Source organism: Ammodytes marinus (assembly GCF_949987685.1).
Source record: "Ammodytes marinus genome assembly, chromosome: 23".
Taxonomy (NCBI): Eukaryota; Metazoa; Chordata; class Actinopteri; order Uranoscopiformes; family Ammodytidae; genus Ammodytes; species Ammodytes marinus.
The window spans coordinates 3,483,020-3,502,420 of record NC_137227.1 but is presented as its reverse complement, the minus strand read 5'-3'; the positions used below and the strand labels follow the sequence as shown (position 1 = coordinate 3,502,420).

General features: G+C 42.6%; 1 protein-coding gene across 2 annotated transcripts in view; it reads left to right on the top strand.

Annotated features, from left to right (window-relative positions):
• The first annotated feature begins 943 nt into the window (after window positions 1-943).
• synpo2a (synaptopodin 2a) overlaps window positions 944-19,401 on the top strand; it is a 23,599-nt gene continuing 5,141 nt past the window's right edge. Inside the window, exons 1-4 of one of the 2 annotated variants that reach the window (XM_080051648.1) lie at window positions 944-1,104; window positions 9,325-9,476; window positions 10,366-11,051; window positions 14,361-17,311. In XM_080051648.1, coding sequence (XP_079907774.1) covers window positions 997-1,104; window positions 9,325-9,476; window positions 10,366-11,051; window positions 14,361-17,311 — 3,897 coding nt within the window. In that variant the 5' untranslated portion in view covers window positions 944-996. Of the gene's footprint in view, window positions 1,105-9,324; window positions 9,477-10,365; window positions 11,052-14,360; window positions 19,362-19,401 lie in introns of those variants that run through there. The other variant, XM_080051647.1, reaches the window with a different exon arrangement.

Genomic DNA, 19,401 nt, shown 5'->3' with positions numbered 1-19,401 from the left:
TCTTGACAGGGCCAGTGAGTCGTGTCAGCATCTGCACGCATGCGTGAGAGAGTGGGAACCCATACACGTCAGCAAAGGGGATGTTGAGAAACCTGTGCGATTCTTTATAACATTGCATTAGTATCTGCCTGGACATAATTTGCAGCTTTCACTTTCAATTGTGACAAAAACACATCCGAGCTATGTTGAAAATATTGGCGGGTGATCATGGGATATGCGCAGTCACTAGAAATGTGGGTGGTTTGACACAAGCTGTTGGGAAATGAAAACGTTGCATTTGCTCACAAATAACACATTATTTTATTATTAGGCTAACTCTCCAGTCAATGATAGGCTACAATCTACCATCGTGAAAGCAGCTATTTGCTGGTCTTTAAAACCGCATTAGACCATCCTGTGTAGCCTATTGAGGTGAAGTCAAAACGGGACGTTACCCTTGGCCCTCTCACTGCAAATATGAGTTTCCAGAACTGATTAACCCTTGTGGTGTTTCTTTAAATTCCCTACGTTTGGAGTAAGTATCATACCGTGTATATTATGTAGTTGTGTTGCGTTAATGTGTGAAAAGAAAATGTGTAGGAAAAAAGAAATAAACTGTTCTTTTTCCCAGAAGTTGGATGATACAAGTTTTCATGTAGCCTAGCAGTTCTCCCATATTCCATCGTCTATCAGGAGGTAGCCTACAGCTCAGCCTCCGGCATGTTGTAGTTGTTTTACTATCTATGCTTGTAGGCTAGACAGTGCGTTCAACACAAGCTCAAGAAGAGCTCACCAGGACGGACAAACCCACCAGTTGCATACAACGCGCCTGCAGGCGGGTCGGTGCGCCGTGACGTCACGTTGAGTGGGGCTGGACGGGGCTGGACTGAGAGGGTAGAACTCATATGATGGGGATTATACAGCGGTGTGATGCAGGAGGTTGGCTTGTTTTGGGAGAGAAGTGCTGCTGGTGCGCGCTGACAGCTCCATGCTCGCGGTGTGGACGTCTGACTGAGCATGGGGACCGGGGATTACCTGTGCGTAACGCTGTACGGCGGCGCACCCTGGGGATTCACCCTGCGAGAGGGAGAGGGGGACACCTACACACCTTTCTTAGTCACCCAGGTATCTATTTCTTTATCTATCTATCTATCTATCTATCTATCTATCTATCTATCTATCTATCTATCTATCTATCTATCTATCTATCTATCTATCTATCTATCTATCTATCTATCTATCTATCTATCTATCTATCTATCTATCTATCTATCTATCTATCTATCTATCTATCTATCTATCTATCTATCTATCTATCTATCTATCTATCTATCTATCTATCTATCTATCTATCTATCTATCTATCTATCTATCTATCTATCTATCTATCTATCTATCTATCTATCTATCTATCTATCTATCTATCTTTGTTTTAGGTGTTTGATTAATAAATAGGCTACGAAGGAATTGTTTTGAGTTAGAAATGGGACATGTGCCAGACACCTTAGAATCGTGCCCTCTCACTGCAAATATCATTGAAAAAATAAATAAATATAGCCAGGCCTATATCACCAAAACGAAAGTTTATTTTTACTAACCTTTTGTGGAGTTTGTTTGCATTCCCTACGTTTGGATTTACAAATAGCCTACCATGTGTCTATTATTTACTTTTGTTGAGTAAATCAGTGAAAATAAAATTTGGAGGAGACATAACAAACTGTGGTGGGGGAGTGAATTTAAAATGCGGAGCAGACCGGAGACGAGCGTGTTGCTGCATTTTTGTGTGCGTCGGTTGTGTTTTGGTGCCTGGTGAGATCCCTCGGCACCCTTATATGGTCAAGGCCAAGCCAGAGCGTGAAGCTTGCACATCGCGATCTATTATCACTCATAAAGAAAAAAAAGAAAGAAAAGCAATTTTTCGGAGTAACCAAACTAGACAGTGAGAGAGATGGGGTGCATGGTTATACGCACGACTCTAAATTTTCATAAACTTTATGAGAATGCAGACAAAAAGAACATAATGCTGTCAGAAAGGGCAGGTTAATTGCACGTTCTGCTATATGACATCTCCTGGCCCACACATGATTTGTTTAGCCTCGATAGTGTGGTAATAAACCTTGTAGGTAACAGTAGGTGCCCTCTGATGAAGCCACTTTCCCTATGACGCTGTATTATCTATGCATATATAGTGTCAAGGCTGTTATTCATGTTTTCTTTTCGTTGTAAATGTCAATTATTCATACTTTTACCAATTTGGATATGTTTTATTTATGTGAGCTGTGGATGGCATGAGTATTCCTTTAAACACATGTTGTATTCTTGTTTGTCTATTGAAAGTGCATGTATCCATTCATTGCTCACACTTTCAATAGCTTATCCAATGGATCACAGTATCTTACATCTTACTTTAATAATACATCGTTATTGAAGAGTCTACTTATGAGCATTGTGTAAGTGTATCATACTATAAACTCAGAACAGATAAGGTTACATTAAAAAAGTGTCATGTGCTGGTTGTTTCTCATAAACTCAGTCTTAAGGGCATATATATATTTAGTCTTCTTGGATGTGGAAACAAATGCTCATATAAAACTTAGCTGATTAATGCAGACATAGGCCTATACAGATAACAGATTCAAGATAACTTTCAGATATATTGCTGTGATGTTTCTTGAGGGAGGTAAAAGCCAGGTGCCCTGAAGATCTGCTGTGGACTCTATATATGGTATGGCCACACATGTTCACACATACATGCTGGGTCCGTCATTATACAGGCCTGTCTCCGTGTGGTGAATGTGTAAATGTTTGTCTTCAGGCTTGCATTCCTTCCACATCAAAGCCCGCACTGTTATAACGTAGAGCCACTCTGAAAGCATAGATCATTTTTATTGATATGTTTTTTTTTATCAAAGCCACAATTCTTAAAGTTCACTTGTGAGTTTTTTTTATGATGTAGATTGTATTTCTACATTTGGTCGCATGATATGGTCTCATCTAATAATAATAAAAGTATATGCATGTCAACTGAAGCATCAAATTAGCACATCTGGTAAGAGGATTTTAAGACACTTAAATAAACAACTTGTCGTTAAAGCTATAGTGTGTAACTTGTATTGCCCCTCCCCATGAGGAATTCTGAGTAATTACAACAACACTGTCGGTGCATCTCAATTGGGTAAGCCTTCGGTGATCGCATATGGATCTTATACCTTCTGCTTAACTCCAGTTTTTTTTTCATAGCAGTAGAATCAACCCCTGAAAGATTTCTTTGACGCTTCTCGGGATTTTTCTGAGCTCCTGCACCAGTGTTAGGGGGCGACACTAGTTTGTAAACACTGCCCTACTGAGAAATACAGATAGAGTGTTATGTAGCTGATGGGCTTAATCAACTTTGCGTCAACTCGCTATATGGTTCGAATGTAACTGTCATTGATGTATATGAAAAAGGTATGCACTATAGTTATAAAGAAATCACTTATTAATTCCTTAGCATTTAGTAAGTGGCTCCTACCAGATAAAAAATAAACATAACATAAAACAATGAGACATTACAACAACATGACAGACAAAATCTGAAATGTAGGCACACAGTCAACTTCAAACTACTCCCTGCTGATTCACAGCAACCATTCCAAGCCCAGTTCACTTCCATTATACAAATGCCCCACACAGTCTGGTACAGGCTTGAGCCAACAACATAACCGTTACCAAATGCAATGCCAAAGACCCAGCAGCAACAACAACAGCAGCGGAGATTTAGGGAGCAAAAAACACCAAGCGAAAGCCTCTGTGTCCTCTCTTTCCCCATATGGGTCAATGCCCCCCCCCTTGCTACTTCTCATGCCTGTTTCAGTTTTACTTTATCTAATTTTAGACAATTCTAGAGGATTCTTTAGTGTTCTCATGTGTTGCATAAGAGTCTCGTAAAGACAACTCATTTACATGTTCGGCCTATTATGGTCGAAGTAGCAACATATGATGCATTTGTCTCCCAGTACCACCTCATCTGGAAAGCATCACTCCAAACATACCTCCAAAAAACTTTTCTAGTTAGTTAAAAATTCAAAAGAAGCGAACATACCAAGATAGTGATACATGCTCTCAACCTAGTGGCTCTCAGGTAAAATGTGTGTTTTTCTATATATAAAACAGCATTGGTTAAATGTGGTGGTAAATGGTGTATTGTTGCTTGAGAGAAAGTGATTGTGCAGTGCTCTGACAGGCAGTAGACAGTGTGAGGGCACGGGGGTATCCACTCTTTAAAAAGGCTCCTCTCCATATAAGGGAGGCAGTATTTTTCTCCCCATTCTGGAGTCCTGGCCTGAGCACAAAGTTGATGAGGTCACTCTTTTTTCTTTTTTTTTAAAAAGCTACAGAAACCACAATGCTGCATTTTAACCAGCAGCACACAAGCTTACTTCTGATATGTGGGCGACAGTGTAATGCCGGTTTTGGATGTATTGCCTTTAAATATAATTAGTTTGAATACTGAATAGATATTTGAAAAAAATTATAACAATAATAAAAATTTAACCCCTGTCAACCTAGGAAGGAGGCTCTTTAGCCAATCACTAAGGTATGCCATCTTGTTATGTGGAATGTCAACATGCATCAGGTCAGTTTTATGGAGAAGCGAATTACAAATGGAAATCGATCATAAATCAAGTCAGATATAGACTTTTTTTTCAGATTCTACACTAATAAGAGCTCATCCAAAGCTTGTTATACCACGGTCTTACTACATTGCAAGTCTTCTTTGCCCAGGTTACCTTGCCCTTTAGCTGCACAAAGAGGAGCTCTTGTTGCAGACGATTCAGCCCCTAATTGTGCACCATAGGAACCTTATCAAGCTGCCTAGCAATCTGCAAAATAGCATTCACTGCATCCCATTTCTATCCCAGAGTAAACAACGTGCTTCACAGCTCCTTCCATTGCCGGAGTGTTTGCTGGCATTGTTTTTTATTCAGGAAAACATCTAATCCCTCTATCCGGGGAGAAAGCAATGACCTCAGATAATGACTAGTGTGCTAGTTTATTCTCCCCCCCCCCATCACCCAAACAAACTAAGGCCAACTCCTCCAACTGTTTTTTTTTTTTTTTTTTTTTATGTTGTGAGTTGCTGTGTTTCTAGGCTGGCTGTGTTGGACCTAAATTTGACTCTGCTGTTTATAAAGTGAGAAGGATCATGTATTAGTAAGGATGCTTGTATTTGTCAAAATGGGCATTTCAATATGGAAGTCCATTGAAGTAAATCTTATTTTTCAGAGTAATTTGTCAGAGTGACGTTCTTTTCCTCTTACCGGAAGGCACATCCAGTAGGGCATTGTTATAGTGGCATCATGTGCAAGTGTAATGTTTTCTGATGCCTTACATTGCACATAACATAAAAAAGACATTGCTTCCTGTAGGCTTCTTCCCAAAGTAAATTTACTTCACAAAGAAACAAAAATGAAGGAATGTTTGGGCAAAGTGTTCTGCTTCGGTTTCAAATCAAGTAGAGCATGGACACAGAGAGCTGGAACTCTTGTATAAACACCCCAATATCCGTATTCCGTATTAATCTTGCAAAGCGTTTGGTGTAATGATTTGAATGGGAGTATTTTTTTTATTTTTAAGTTGCATTGGTCTTCTGAGTGTTTCTTTTCTACCTGCCCAAATGAAAATTATATTGTAGTTAAATCTGTTTGAGATTCAGTACACTATGGGCCAGTTTCACAGACATGGATTAAGCCTAGTCCTCGACTAAATTGTACTTTCGATGGACAATCTCCATGCTGAAACTTAGTCTTAATCCATGTCTTTGAAACTGTCCCTATATATACATACTGTAAATGCAATAAACCAAAGCAGACTGTACTATCTAGCCCCTTGAAATGCTTCTACACCTCTCCTTTAAGGCAAAAAAAAGTGAATGAAGACATTAAACATAACCATCCTCCCACGCTGTGCGAGCGAACGCTACCTGTATACGGCAGCTGGAAAATATTTGCCTGAAATGTTAAAAAAAAAAAAAACATAATTGCTTAAAGCTGTGTATGGGTGCAGGAACTGCCGGGAGCTATTGTGCCCACATTATGCAGTCACCATGTTTCCTGTGATTATCTGTTGTGTTTAAGCTTATTAGATAGATAGATTTGAAAATAGCCAAGTCAGGATAATAACATAGGCATGTACTTGTGCCTCATACTGTGGCCCCACACACAATTCTGCTCAGTGGTATTTTTTAAAGGGCCTTTTTTCTGACAAAACCAGGCCACTGCTGTTTACAGTGTGTTCTCGTCTCCTGACAACCACATTAGCATCTATTTGTTTTCCTGTCCCTGCACAGCAACTAGAGCAGACTCTGCTTTTCTTTACAAGTGGCGTGTGACGACCAGGACTGAGACACTACTTTTGTATCTGCCTCCTTTGAACTTCAGTGGTGTAAACAGGACCTGAAAGGCATACTTGAGTTAGCTTAGAATCCTTAGATACTAGAAAAGAATGACCCTGTTACAAGTCACCATTTACGATGCCACTTGAGTAAAAGTACTACATTCTCAGATTGGTTGAGTATATCCTGTAAATATCAAAGGTTTTAAGCTTATATGGAATGTAGAATGTTCAGAGATGCACTAGGTAGTGCTTAAGCAGTGGTAATCAGATCATTTACTTAAGTAAATGTTCAAATACTTAACTGTATAAATACTCTGGTACAAGTAGAGGTCCTTCATTTACGTTACCTAACTAGAAGTATGTCAGTATAAACAGGAAAATGCAGTATTACACTTTTTTTGTAATCTTAGCATTACAAATCAATAGTCAATACATTATTTGTGTCAGTGTCGGTTAATAGACTACAATATTTTATTAACGCTTCATAATTATGTGTGCAAAAATCTTAATTCATAAATGTATTTTTTTCTTTTATATTTCCCATTGTAGTGGAGTAGAAATAGAAAGTATCATACAAAGCAAAGATTCAAGTAGAGTACAACTGGCGAAAGCTTGCACATAAGTTCAGTAGTTGAGTATGTACTTAGTTACATTACACCTCTGTTGAAGGTTGCCTGCCTGTGTGTGTATGTGTGTGTGTGTCTTTGCGTTGCGAAGGGAGAGGCGACGACAAACGTTTCCCTTCCTTTTTTGGAGCACAAGGGGGTTTGCTGTGCGTTGCGTTCCAGACAAACCGTCCTCCCTGCAGTGAGGAGTGAGTCCCAATAGACACACACACACACACACACACACACACACACACACACACACACACACGAACACACACATGCATGCACGCGCACACACACACACACACACACACGAACACACACATGCATGCACGCACACACACACACACCGGCTGCCTTATAGGGCCTGTTTGCACACTGTCAAGAACTCTTAAAAACTTGGAGGGGTTTGCTCTTAAAGTTACCAGCTCTATAAAATGACCCATACAATATTTGTGTTTATATATACTGTATGTACACACGGCAAAATAGGCCCATTTTATTGGCCAAGATGTGGCCTATGTCAGACTCAGGGGTGTATGTTTCAGGTTCTGTACTGAATATGCAGGTATGGTTGTACTTCATGTATGTTTGTAGATATGTATTTTTCAAAATCACTAAATGTATGCTATGCATTTGGTGCACAAATCAATCGAATGTTTTCAGACATAAACTACAGTGTTTTCCCAATGCTTATGATACTGCTTCTTCTTCCTTTAGCAGTCAAAGATCTGTGTGTGTGTGTGTACATGTGTGTGCGTTTGTGTGTGTCTGCATCGCCATCTAGTGACACAGTTGTTGTACTGCAAGTATCTCTTGTTAGAACATAGATAGTATATATGGGAAGTTAAAAAAAAATTTATATAGCATGATTTGCACTGACTTCATTCAGTACTTATATATTCATACACTGCTTTGGAGACGGTTAGTTTGGTGTGTATCCCTCTTCATTTATTGCAAATTTGAAAACAGCAAGGCATGAGAGAGCAACACAGACTTTTACTTTGGTGTTCAAATAAACAGGGAGACCTAGTGTCCACAGTTGTTTTGAAATGCAGTCTGAGATCTGGCACTTCCATAATTGTAGGTTCCTGCTGCTTGCCGGGAAAGCTTTTTCTGGGTAACAGCAACATTAACATTAGTTCCCTAGGCGACTGTTTTTTTGTTTGCCGCTGGTGTGATCAACTCAACTTGAAGAGAGTGCTGCCAAGGTAGCAAAAGGGACATTAGCTTGATGGATGGCCAAACAATCAGGTTCAATTCTTAAAAGAGTAGGCCTATCCGTAGTAGGCCTATCCGTATTTTGCCTAATGTTAAACTACTGCAGACATTATAGACCTTCTTTTAAAAATCTGTTCATCTGTAGTAATGGCAAAATATCTTATCATGTTTCATCGGAGCATATATTTTCATGGCATGCATCTGATGAGCTTATCCACCTATCTGTATGGGTGGCCTTTTGGGCAAAATGTATGGGGGGTATTTCTCCTCATTAAATCCCATTATTAATGAGCCATATTATGGGCCTGGGGAATTCATTTCATGGGAGTGAAGCCATCAGTCATTATTTAACAGTGTGAAGAGGTGCCCTTTAAATTCATCTGCACAGAGGAGGCGTACAGCAATACCATACAGCTGTGTGGTGAAAATACTTCTTTAGAATATAAACGATCTAGTCTTAAAAAAACAGTTTTCATCCAATTGACTTAGGATGTTCTACACCCACTGCCTAGCTCAACATTGCTTTTAGTGCTAAACATAAACCTCTTTATTTACAAAAAGAAAATGTTTGGCTAACCTTATTGTTATTTAATTTGCAGATTGACTCTTGTATCCATGCTTCACTTAGGCCACCACATTATTTCATTTGAATGCATGATGTATTTTAAGTTATTTTTTACATCCTTAAAAAATACTGTCCTCTCTTATCTCTCAATATATATATATATATATATATATATATATATATATATATATATTTATATATATATATATATATATATATATATATATATATATATATATATATGACACTGACCTTGGGGGGGAAGTGTATGTATTATGACCATAGTGGCAAGCGACATGCTTTTCCTGTAAATAGCAACACTGTCAAAGCTGGGGACAGTGTGGAAAGGTAAGAGGGCAATGACCATATTTGGGGCTGTTACACCTGTTCAAGAGCTTTATGTGAGTGGGACTATCTTCATACTTTGTATTGTGGTTCATTGGGAGCATCTAATGATATTACCTAATGGTGATGCTCTGACACCCCAAGGGAAGACTTGGCTTGGTGTGTGATATGGCTGTGTTTTTCCCAACTTTTTTTTTGGTGCTCTTTCTAATATGTTTCATCTGCTCACAGGTAGAGGAAGGGGGCCGTGCCTTCTTGGCTGGAGTGCAGGAGGGTGATGAGGTGGTGTCTCTAAACGGAGAGCCGTGTGTGGATCTCACCCTCTCGCGAGCCTTTGCACTCATAGACACTTCCATCGACTGCCTGCAGCTGCTTGTCAAAAGGTAGCGACCACATAGCACCTCTGTGAATTGCATGGAAAATAAACACAATTGACAAGGCAAGGCAAGGCAAGTTTATTTATATAGCACAATTCAGACACAAGGCCATTCAAAGTGCTTTACAGGAACAAGATTAAAATACATAAAACACATTAGAAGACATTTAAAAGCGAATGAAAAGAATGAACACCACAATATGGGGTACAGTACAGTGTATAGTGACAACAACTGAGCGATGTGAGCTTTTTACTAGTAGCTCTTTGGCATTCAACAGCAATGCAAAAATGATTATACTGTAGTGCCACTATATTAGCATTTAGATAGCATTGTGGTTTTATGACCCGTGGGCCATTTTGCATAGTTCAGTGAACCACTCACTGCTTGTGTATGTAATCTGCAAAATTGTGCATTCACGTCTGTTGTTTATTAGCGAGTTCATGTGTGTCACTCACTGTCCACCATGCCGGCCTTCTACCCGGCACGGACAAAGTTTCACAGTGTGTCTGATTGACATGCAGCTGTTCAGTCGTTACTCAGTCAGTATTTGCCAGTGTCTGTGCCCTCATTTAAACTGCAAAGGGATATACAGTTGTTTTGAAGGCATATCAAAGGAAAACGCTGTTTTATTGGGGTTATAGGGTAACCCAGCTTGTGGCTATCAGAATGTATTAAGCACTATAGTCACGGAGGTTCACTTAAATTCATTTAATCTAGAGATAATGACATTGTGTTTTCTTATTCTTTGACAGTGGAATTAAGCAAGAGTGATTGTTAACACTTGATAACCTTCCTGTAAGTGACGTTCTCTCTATATAATGTTAGTGAATGGTTATGTTGAACTAAGACACAGCTTTCATAACTCATTCCCTGTTCTCCCCTCTCCTCCTGGAAGACACTGCCCAGAAGACTATGAACCAGAAGAGGCATACTGTGGTGGAGAGACGGGCTCTCCGGGCCAGGCTTTGGAGAGCACCACGCTCCACATCCTCTCCCCAAAGCACAGGTCCCCCAGCCCCAGGGAAATCTACATATCGGAGTCCCTAGGAGACGAGGCCTACCATGGGGGGGATTTTGGGGACATGGTGGAGCTCCAGGTGTCCCTCTCCCAGCAAACCATGGAAGATGACGATGCGGGCTTTACCTCTCTGGGGAGTGCTCACGGGATCCAGGGAGAACTGTCAAGCAGAGAGGCTGTTGAGAAGATCCACACCACCACCACCACCACGTCATCCCACTACGTGTCATGCCCTGCGAGGGTGCCCCTGGGGCAGCGTGGGGTGGTGCTCAGCTCCCATACTTCCGTGCCAGGCCAGGTGGAGGTCATTGTGCAGCAGCCGGCAGCATCGGGAGCAGGGAGGGGCATCCTGAGTGTGGGTGGCCCCCCCAGGGTCACTGGAAGCAGCATTGGATCCCAAAGCGAAGGAGGAGGAGGAGGAGGAGGAGGAGAAGGAGGGCACAGCGAGGGAGTTCCTGGGTCTTCAACGGTCTCATTTGGAATTCCGACACCAGCGGAAGAGAAGGGGTCTGATTCTGAAGGGGATCAAGACAAGCCCAACAAACATCACGCAAAGCACGCCAGTAAGTGATTAATAGACTGAATCTATTTATACAAAGGTGTTAAGTGTGTGTGTGTGTGTGTGTGTGTGTGTGTGTGTGTGTGTGTGTGTGTGTGTGCGTGTGTGTGCATGTGTGTGTGGGTGTGTGTGTGTGTGTGTGGGGGGGGGGGGGTAATGGTAAGTGTGATGGAAGTTCTGTTAAGGTTGGATGTCAACTCAGGTGGAAGAATATTTCAGGAGACTTGGATGAATTATGAAGCATTATTTATTAGAGACTTGGCTTGGCTCAATTCTCCCAGACTCATGCTTAGAGCTGTGTTTTAACCTCGTGCTATTTCTACCACCTCCCCGGCTCGGGCACCAAGCGTACCAATGTGTTGGTTCAGAGCTGAACACAGTGAAACATTCTGGAGTAGAAGGAGATGAGACTTTATCTATACAACTGACCTAAGTGTCTCTAACAGGCTCCAAGGCTGACCTAGAGTCTGTGAGACAGACACACAAGATAGGCATATATGACCTATTCATCTTTACCATTAATATTACAACTAAACACCCAAAATTCCCTCACAGTAAGCAAAATATCTATTATTTAAAGGTGTAGTTAGTGGTTCTGGAGAGCACTTGTCTAAATCTACTCACAATCCCATTCCTGTCAATATTGTGTTCGGGCTGAAAGAAAATCCAGTGTTAAAACACAACCTAGTGTGTGTGTGTGTGTGTGTTTGTGTGTGTGGGTATTGGTAAGCAAAATACCTATTCTTTAAAGGTGTACTAAGGGATTCTGGAGAGTGCACCACCAACGCAGCCTTCAAGGCAGCGTTGCCTGGTTAATGTTAGGGTTATAACCATGGTTATAACGCCTCGTTTCCATATGTCACTCGTGTCACTGCATCCGTTATTTTACAGATGGTCCTTCTTGTGTCCAACGGAAGGAAATGTGGACGTCTGTGTCTCTGGCGATGCCGCAGAGATCGCAGGCACTGTAACTTGTGTCATTAAATAAATCGACTGTATTTCATATCAAACTGATAAAAATGATCCGACTGTACAGTATATAGCGTATCACGTATAAGGTATTCAATATTTTAGCAGAATAACATTACTCTGATTCACAAAGTGAAAGTCACAAAGTACTTTTTGATCAACATAAACTGAATGGAAGGACATCGCATGTAAGCTCACCTAGCAAACTGTCGTACTCCGTAATCCACGGCAAAAGTTAAATTTTTTGTACATTCAATTTTCAATTCAATATTCGTACCGGACAGAAATATTACGGAGGGGAGGAGTTTCGGAGGCACACCGCACATTACGGAGAATCACATAGGAATGAATGATCGCATCCGAGTATGTATACTATGTACTGTATGTGGAAATGAGGCGTTAGGGCCTTCCAAGCAGCGCTGCCTTGAAGGCTCTGTTGGGGGCATAAACACCATTGAGCTTGTCTAAATCACTTTTTGTCAAAATCAGCGAATATCTACTCACGATCCCCTTCCTGTCCGAACTGTGTGCTAGCTGAAAGAAAATCCAGTGTTAAAACACAGCCTAGGCTCTGTAAACTGTATGTTGCTAGCTTTGGTGGGCCCCTTTGTTTACATACCCTTTGTTTACAGTTTAAGGAGCCTAGGCTGTGTATTAACACTGGATTTTATTTTCTGCGCGTAGTGCACGCACAGTACAGGTAGATAGAGATATTCACTGATTTTGGCTAATAAGTGATTTTGACAACAAGCATTCACCAGAATCGCTGACTCGCAGACACCACATTTAAGTGGGAATCTGCTTGCTAATAGGTCAACACTGAATTGCATTGTCAACGACACATGTGCATTCCAATGCTTGATGTCCAGTGTGTGTACTCCTCAAAATAGCATCTCTCACAGCAGATGAAGGAGTGTGCTCATTCCTTCAAATGCAAGCAGATACTTCCGGGTCTAAACTCAATTACAAATGAATGAAAGTGACAGCAGGGAGACAGTGGACAGACAATAAAAGACAAAAATAGAATGAGTCCAACCAACAAACTGTTAGTGTTGGACCAATTGATCACATTTTCAGGAAGACAAAACACTTTTTAAAAACATCTTGAAGAACTAATTTGACGATCCTGGATGATGAATATGGACACTGGGGCATTCCAGTAAGCTGTATTGAAGACATAAATATAACACCAGCACGCTGATGATGCCTGCAGAAGTGGCCCTTTGACAGACACTAGCATGTGCTCCCCTGGCCCGTTACCTGATACTTTCAAACTGGGTGCTTTAACTGAGCTAAAAAAGTGAGCCCGTTGCTCACTCCCGCTGTGTCCTCCACCTTCAGGTCAGTCTTGCAGGAATATAAAAGATTAAGCCTACTTACTATTGTATAATGGCATTGCATTGTTGGGTGATTTCAGGGTGTTTTTTGGTGTGATATATGTTAAGTGTGATGTCTATCGTATGGAAGTGTCGAGAAATGTGACGGATTAAGAAGGACAGAGAGTCTGAAGTGGTCAGCTTGTGAACTTGCAGATAAGGACTGGTAACAGCTCTCTTGTGCTAGTGGATTTGTTGCACATTTTAAACCTTTCTCTGTTTCTATTTCTGACGTACTTCATTGTCTGTGAACAAATGAGGATATTAGACATGGGTCAGAGAATTCTACAATTGCAATATGGGTTGTTGTCAAACTAAATGAGAGCAATACAATCCAACAGGGTAAAATAAGTTTAAATTATATGGAATGTCATTTTTCTCATGTGGGAGAAGGACACAAGGTCAAGGAATGAGTTCATAGATTAGTTTTAAAAAATATAGCTGTGAAGATCAGTTCAATAGTGCATAATGTGTATCATATTTGTATTTATTATGTCATTTCTGCTTCTGGCTTTACTATACACATTAGTTGTATTGTAAAAACATCTGTAATTGCAAGTTGCGATCCGTGGAATAAACTAAATACATTGTGACAAGTTGTTTTAAAAATTTCATTTTGTCATTTTTGTCACATTGTTATTTAGCTTGCTCTATTTTTACTCTTCATGAGAGTGCAAAGCCAAATTGGGGTTTCTATGATGAACTGTAATTGTAATTCCCAACTGATAAAACCAACATCCATTTTTAATTTTAAGTAATTGAATCATTAGATGAATGATCAAAGAGCTGAAAATCAGCTGATCAACAGAATTGTTACTAATGGAGAAATAGGAAAGCAAGAATGAAGGATTTTACTTTTCCAAAGAACACTCCCAAAGAAATTCAATGATTTGTGTTTATCTGTACTCCTCGGTGGGTTATACACTGCATTCTATACTCTTAACTCTCTCTATTCCTTCTCTTTACAGGGCTCAGGCGTAGCGAGAGTCTGTCTGAAAAGCAGGTCAAGGAGGCTAAGTCCAAATGTAAACGTATTGCTCTCCTCCTTACGGCTGCTCCGCCCAACCCCAACAACAAGGGGGTGTTGATGTTCAAGAAACATCGGCAGAGGGCCAAGAAATTCACACTCGTCAGCTACGGCACGGGCGAAGACGAACCAGAGTACAGCGACGAAGAAGACGACGAAACCCACACCGTCGAATTTACACTTGTGGCCCCCGACGATTCTGACATAGAACAGCATTTCCTCTCTAATGGTCAGCGTAGCAAAGGTGTGCTGACCATCAACTGGGACAAGGGTCTCCTCGAGATCGAAAGGAACCTTCAAAACCAAGCGGAGATGGAAGATTTGCCCGATACCAAGGGCAAAGGTGCGCTGATGTTTGCCCAACGCCGTCTCCGGATGGATGAGATCTCTGCCGAACACGAGGAGCTGAGGCGCTGCGGAATTCCAGTGGAAGGAGTTCCGCCAGAGGAGGAAAAGAAGATAGCAGAGCACTCCTACATGCAACAGTCCAAAACAGAGGCCCAGGCTTACATGGATGTAAATATGCACCAACAAAGCCAACAGCAACAACAGTACCAGCAATATCAGGAGCAGCAGTACTATGAGCAACAGCAGAATTACCAGCAGCAGCAACAGCAACAACACTACCAACAACAACAACAACAACAACAATACCAACAACAACAACAACATTATCAGCAGCAGCAGTATGAACAACAACAACAACAACAACAACATTATCAACAACAGCAAATGTATCAGCAGCAGCAAGAATGTCATCAAGAGCAACAACAAATGCAGCACTATTCTGCAAACGTCAATGGCGCAGTCCAACATCAAACCAGTGAAATGCAGAGCTCCTTGAGCAATCGTACTGCAAAGCCTTTCATGAGTGGGCCCAATCAAGATGCCGCGGGCCCAGGAGAGCAGATAGCTTCCCGCGATGAGCGCATTTCAACCCCTGCAATTAAGACTGGCCTGTTGACTGATGCAAAGAAAAGAAACACGCCTATGTTCACTTTTAAGGAGGCGCCAAAAGTATCGCCTAACCCAGCATTGCTTAACCTCCTCAGCAGGAGTGGTAAGAAGCTGGGGAATGAGTCAGAACCAGAGGAAGATTACTTCAGCCTTGGGGCAGAGGCTTGCAATTTTCTCCAGTCTCCAAGAGTCAAACACAAGACTCCTCCACCAGTGGCTCCAAAGCCTGCGATCAACCCCAACAATCTTCCTTGGTCTCCGCAGATGGAACCTACCAACCAGGACATGCCTCAACAAGCTGAAAATAGTGTGTGCACACCTGCTGTTGCCCCCACCGTGGAGACAACCCCTGCTCCAGAACTAGAGCCAACCTCTGCACCTGCCCTTGAGCCTTCTCCCCTTCCTGCCCCCCAGGAGGCCATTGCCAGCAACACCACTACCACCACCACAGAGGAGCAGCACACATGGGCTGCATCTCACCAACAGACTCTTCAAGTCACAGCTCAGGAGGAAAATGTTCATATAAATTCCACTGTGCACTCCGAGGCTGCTCCCGTGACTGCTAGCTGGGCTACAGTGCAAACACAAGCACACCAACAACAGCTATCTACCAACTCTTGGCATCAAGCTCAAGTTCAGCCCCAGGAACCAATTCCAAGTCAGTCCCCACCACAGCCACCTTGGGTGACGCGTCAACCCATTCAGACCCAAGCACCGCCACAAGCTCCTTCCAATGCTTGGGCCCCTCAAACTCAAATTCAGCCATCTTGGAGTCAGCCTCAAGAGCAAGCACCGGCCCAGACACATGCTCAGCCTCCCTGGACCCAGCATCAAGAGCAAGCGCAGCCTCAGCAACCATGGACACACCCTCAAGGGCAGCCAAATTGGGGTCAACCTCAGGAACCAATGCAGCAGCAGCAGCAGCAGCAAGCCCAGGCACCATGGGTACAGCCATCCCAGACAGACTCTCAGCCTCAACCGCCATGGGTGCAACAACCCCAGGTCATAGCCCAAGCACAACCTCCTTGGGTACAGCCAGAACCCCAGCCCCAACCGCCATGGGCTCAGCAACCACAGCATCCAGCTCAACAACAGGCAGCATGGCAACAGGCTCCACAGGCACCAGGTCAGCCTCAACCACCTTGGGAATCAGCTCAACCTCAACCTCAACAGCAGCAACCTCCAATGAATACATGGCCTCCAACACAAGCTCAATCCCAAGTACAACCACCTTGGATCCAAGCTCCCCAAGAACAACCTCCAGCGCAGCCTCAAGTCAATGTGAATCCATGGATGCCAGTGCCTGCCCAGGCTCAGACCCAACCACCGTGGGCCCAGCATCCTTCAGAACCTGCTCAGCAGCCAATGAATGATTGGGCCCAACAGCAAACCCCGGCCCAACAGCAACCACCTTGGGCTCAACCAGCTCCACCCCAGCCCATACCACAGCCAAGCTGGCAACAGTCCCCTCCAACGCCTTCGACACAACCACCACTAAATACATGGCCTCCTCAGCCTGCTCAGACCCAGCCACAGGCACCTGTGAATGCCTGGGCACCACAATCGCAGCAAATGCCTGCAAATGTTTCAACACCATTGGTGAACACTCATCCCTCTCCCAAACCTTGGCAGCCACCGCAGAATGCCCAACAAGACCGGACTCCTCCGCCTCCACCGCAGCGAATGCACTCTTACACCATCAGTCAAAGATCTTCGTCGCCTATCAACCCAATGGCCACGGTCTTGAACCCACATGCCCCAGGTTCGGCCATGGAGCTGCCGGTTGTCAAAGGGAAAGGCGCTGATATGTTTGCCAAAAGGCTGTCGCGCATGGAGATGTTTGTTGTGGACTCTGAGTCTGTGCAAGCGAACAAGACGAGCCGGCCAATATCACCAGCGCCTTCTCTACCAACTGAGTGGAAATATACACCCAACGTACGTTCTCCACCTTCACGGTCATATAATCCCATGCAGTCCCCTTCTTATCCCCCAGCAGCAACCAAGCAGCCTCCTCCAAGTAGCCCCTCAAGCAAAGCCAAGAAAAAGGGCAAAGACAAACCAAAGCCTGCCCCTAAACCCCTAAGTGTTATAGATGTTATGAAGCATCAGCCCTATCAACTCATGTCTTCACTCTTTACTTATGGCCCAGCGGCAGAGGCTGCTGAGGCTGCTGAGGCTGCTAAGGCCGCTGCACCTAATCCTGACTGTCCACCTCCTAACCCACCAGTTGAAAACCCACCAATTCAATACGAGCAAATGGCTCCCGTCCAGCCTGCTGGACCATATAATGCCCCATACCCACAGCCAGCCTTTGGGATGCCAATGCAGCCTATGATGCATGATGGCCAATACCAGCAAAACCCAGCTAATGTTTATCCTCCCAATCCTTATCAACAGCCTCCTGGTGGTCAATACCAGCAAGTTTATAACCAACAGTATCAGCAGCCTGCTCCACCCGCTTATCAACCCCAAGCTCCTCAGTCTCCAAACCTTCCCTACCAAATGGCACCGCAGGCCCCTTACCAGCCGGCAAATAGCCCTCCCTACATGGCAGCGCCCTCAATACCTTACCAGCCACAGCCTCGCAGTAGCTTTGTTGTTCCCATAGCTGCAAGGCCTGAATCTGCCTCAGGTGGCAACACTGCAGCTGCTCCTAAACCTAAGTTTACAGCTAAAAAGAGCTCAATTCAGGTGTGGAAACCAACAGCCATTGATAAAGAGTGATTCTGGTAGAATTACAACACACTTGGTGTCTGCTTGAGTCAAAGGGTTGGTGCTTCTGCAGTCTATAGCAACGTGGCCAATTTTGAGCACATACAATTGCTTTTGCAATGACTATCTTCACCTGCTCTTGTTGTTGCCAGCGGGAACACAGCTTGATTATTTAAAAGTTTTGAGAGCTTACGTAAATGGCTCCACAAACAAATTAGGAACATAAAAATAACAACAGGATGTAAGTTTATCTTACGAAAATGACCCAGATGGATACTTGAAAAAATCCTCATGAATTCATTTTTATTGTATGTAAAAGGTTCCAAAGTTGTGGCAATGTAAGAATGCAGGGAGCATGCTGCTCAGTAAGAACTGAAAGAAAAGGAGTGAAGAGAAAAAAAGAAATTAGAAGCGAATGTACCGGACGGTGAAAACAGGAAGTTGATTTTTGAAAAGAATGTTAATGCTAAATGTGGCAAATTGTTTTTGATAAACAAACTCAGTTATATTTTTTAAATATCAATTAAATATAGGAATGAATTCAAAGTGGAGTTAAGGTAGTGAGGGAGAAAGGAGGGGGTCTGTGTGGTGTCATGATACCAAGCACAAGGCTAAATTTGCAATGTCAGTGATGTCATAAAAGCAGGGATTATGTGACAACTCTGTGGAGTTTCGACAGAAGCTGGAGAATACTGCAAAACTCCTTACACAATATGACAACACATACTGACTGGCTTACTTCAAATGTTAGATCCCGTTAAAAAGACGTTGTTCAGTGGCCATCACCAGTGTCTTTTCCATAGCCCCCTCTTAAGTGGGTTCATTTTGTTTGAAGCTTTTTACCAGCTGTTGCGTCATGTTAGGTACTATATTTAAACTGCCCCATGAGAGGGAGTGCTGAGATCCGGAGATGGTAGGCTTAAATTTCAACTTAGGGCCAGTGAAATCTGCCATATCTCAGATCGTCATAGTATTTTTCCTGACAGCAATACAATGTAAAGTATTGCCAACTCAACTAGCATTCACTTTTTGTTCACAAATATATTTTTGGTAAAGGGCTGCTTTTGTTCATGTTCATGTTTTTTTCTTTTCCCCTTATCCTTTGTGTGTGTCTCTCTTCATAGTGCACTTCTCGTATGATTTACCGCAGTGCCATTCTTCTGCCATTAAAATGTATTTTATCCTTCTTTGGCTTTCCTTTCTTTTGTTCTTTGAGCATGCTTTCTTCGATGTATAGTCTCTTTCCTTTTCATCTTGCCATCTTGCTGACTTTCACAACTTTTCCACCTACTTGGAATACTGACAGTTATTCA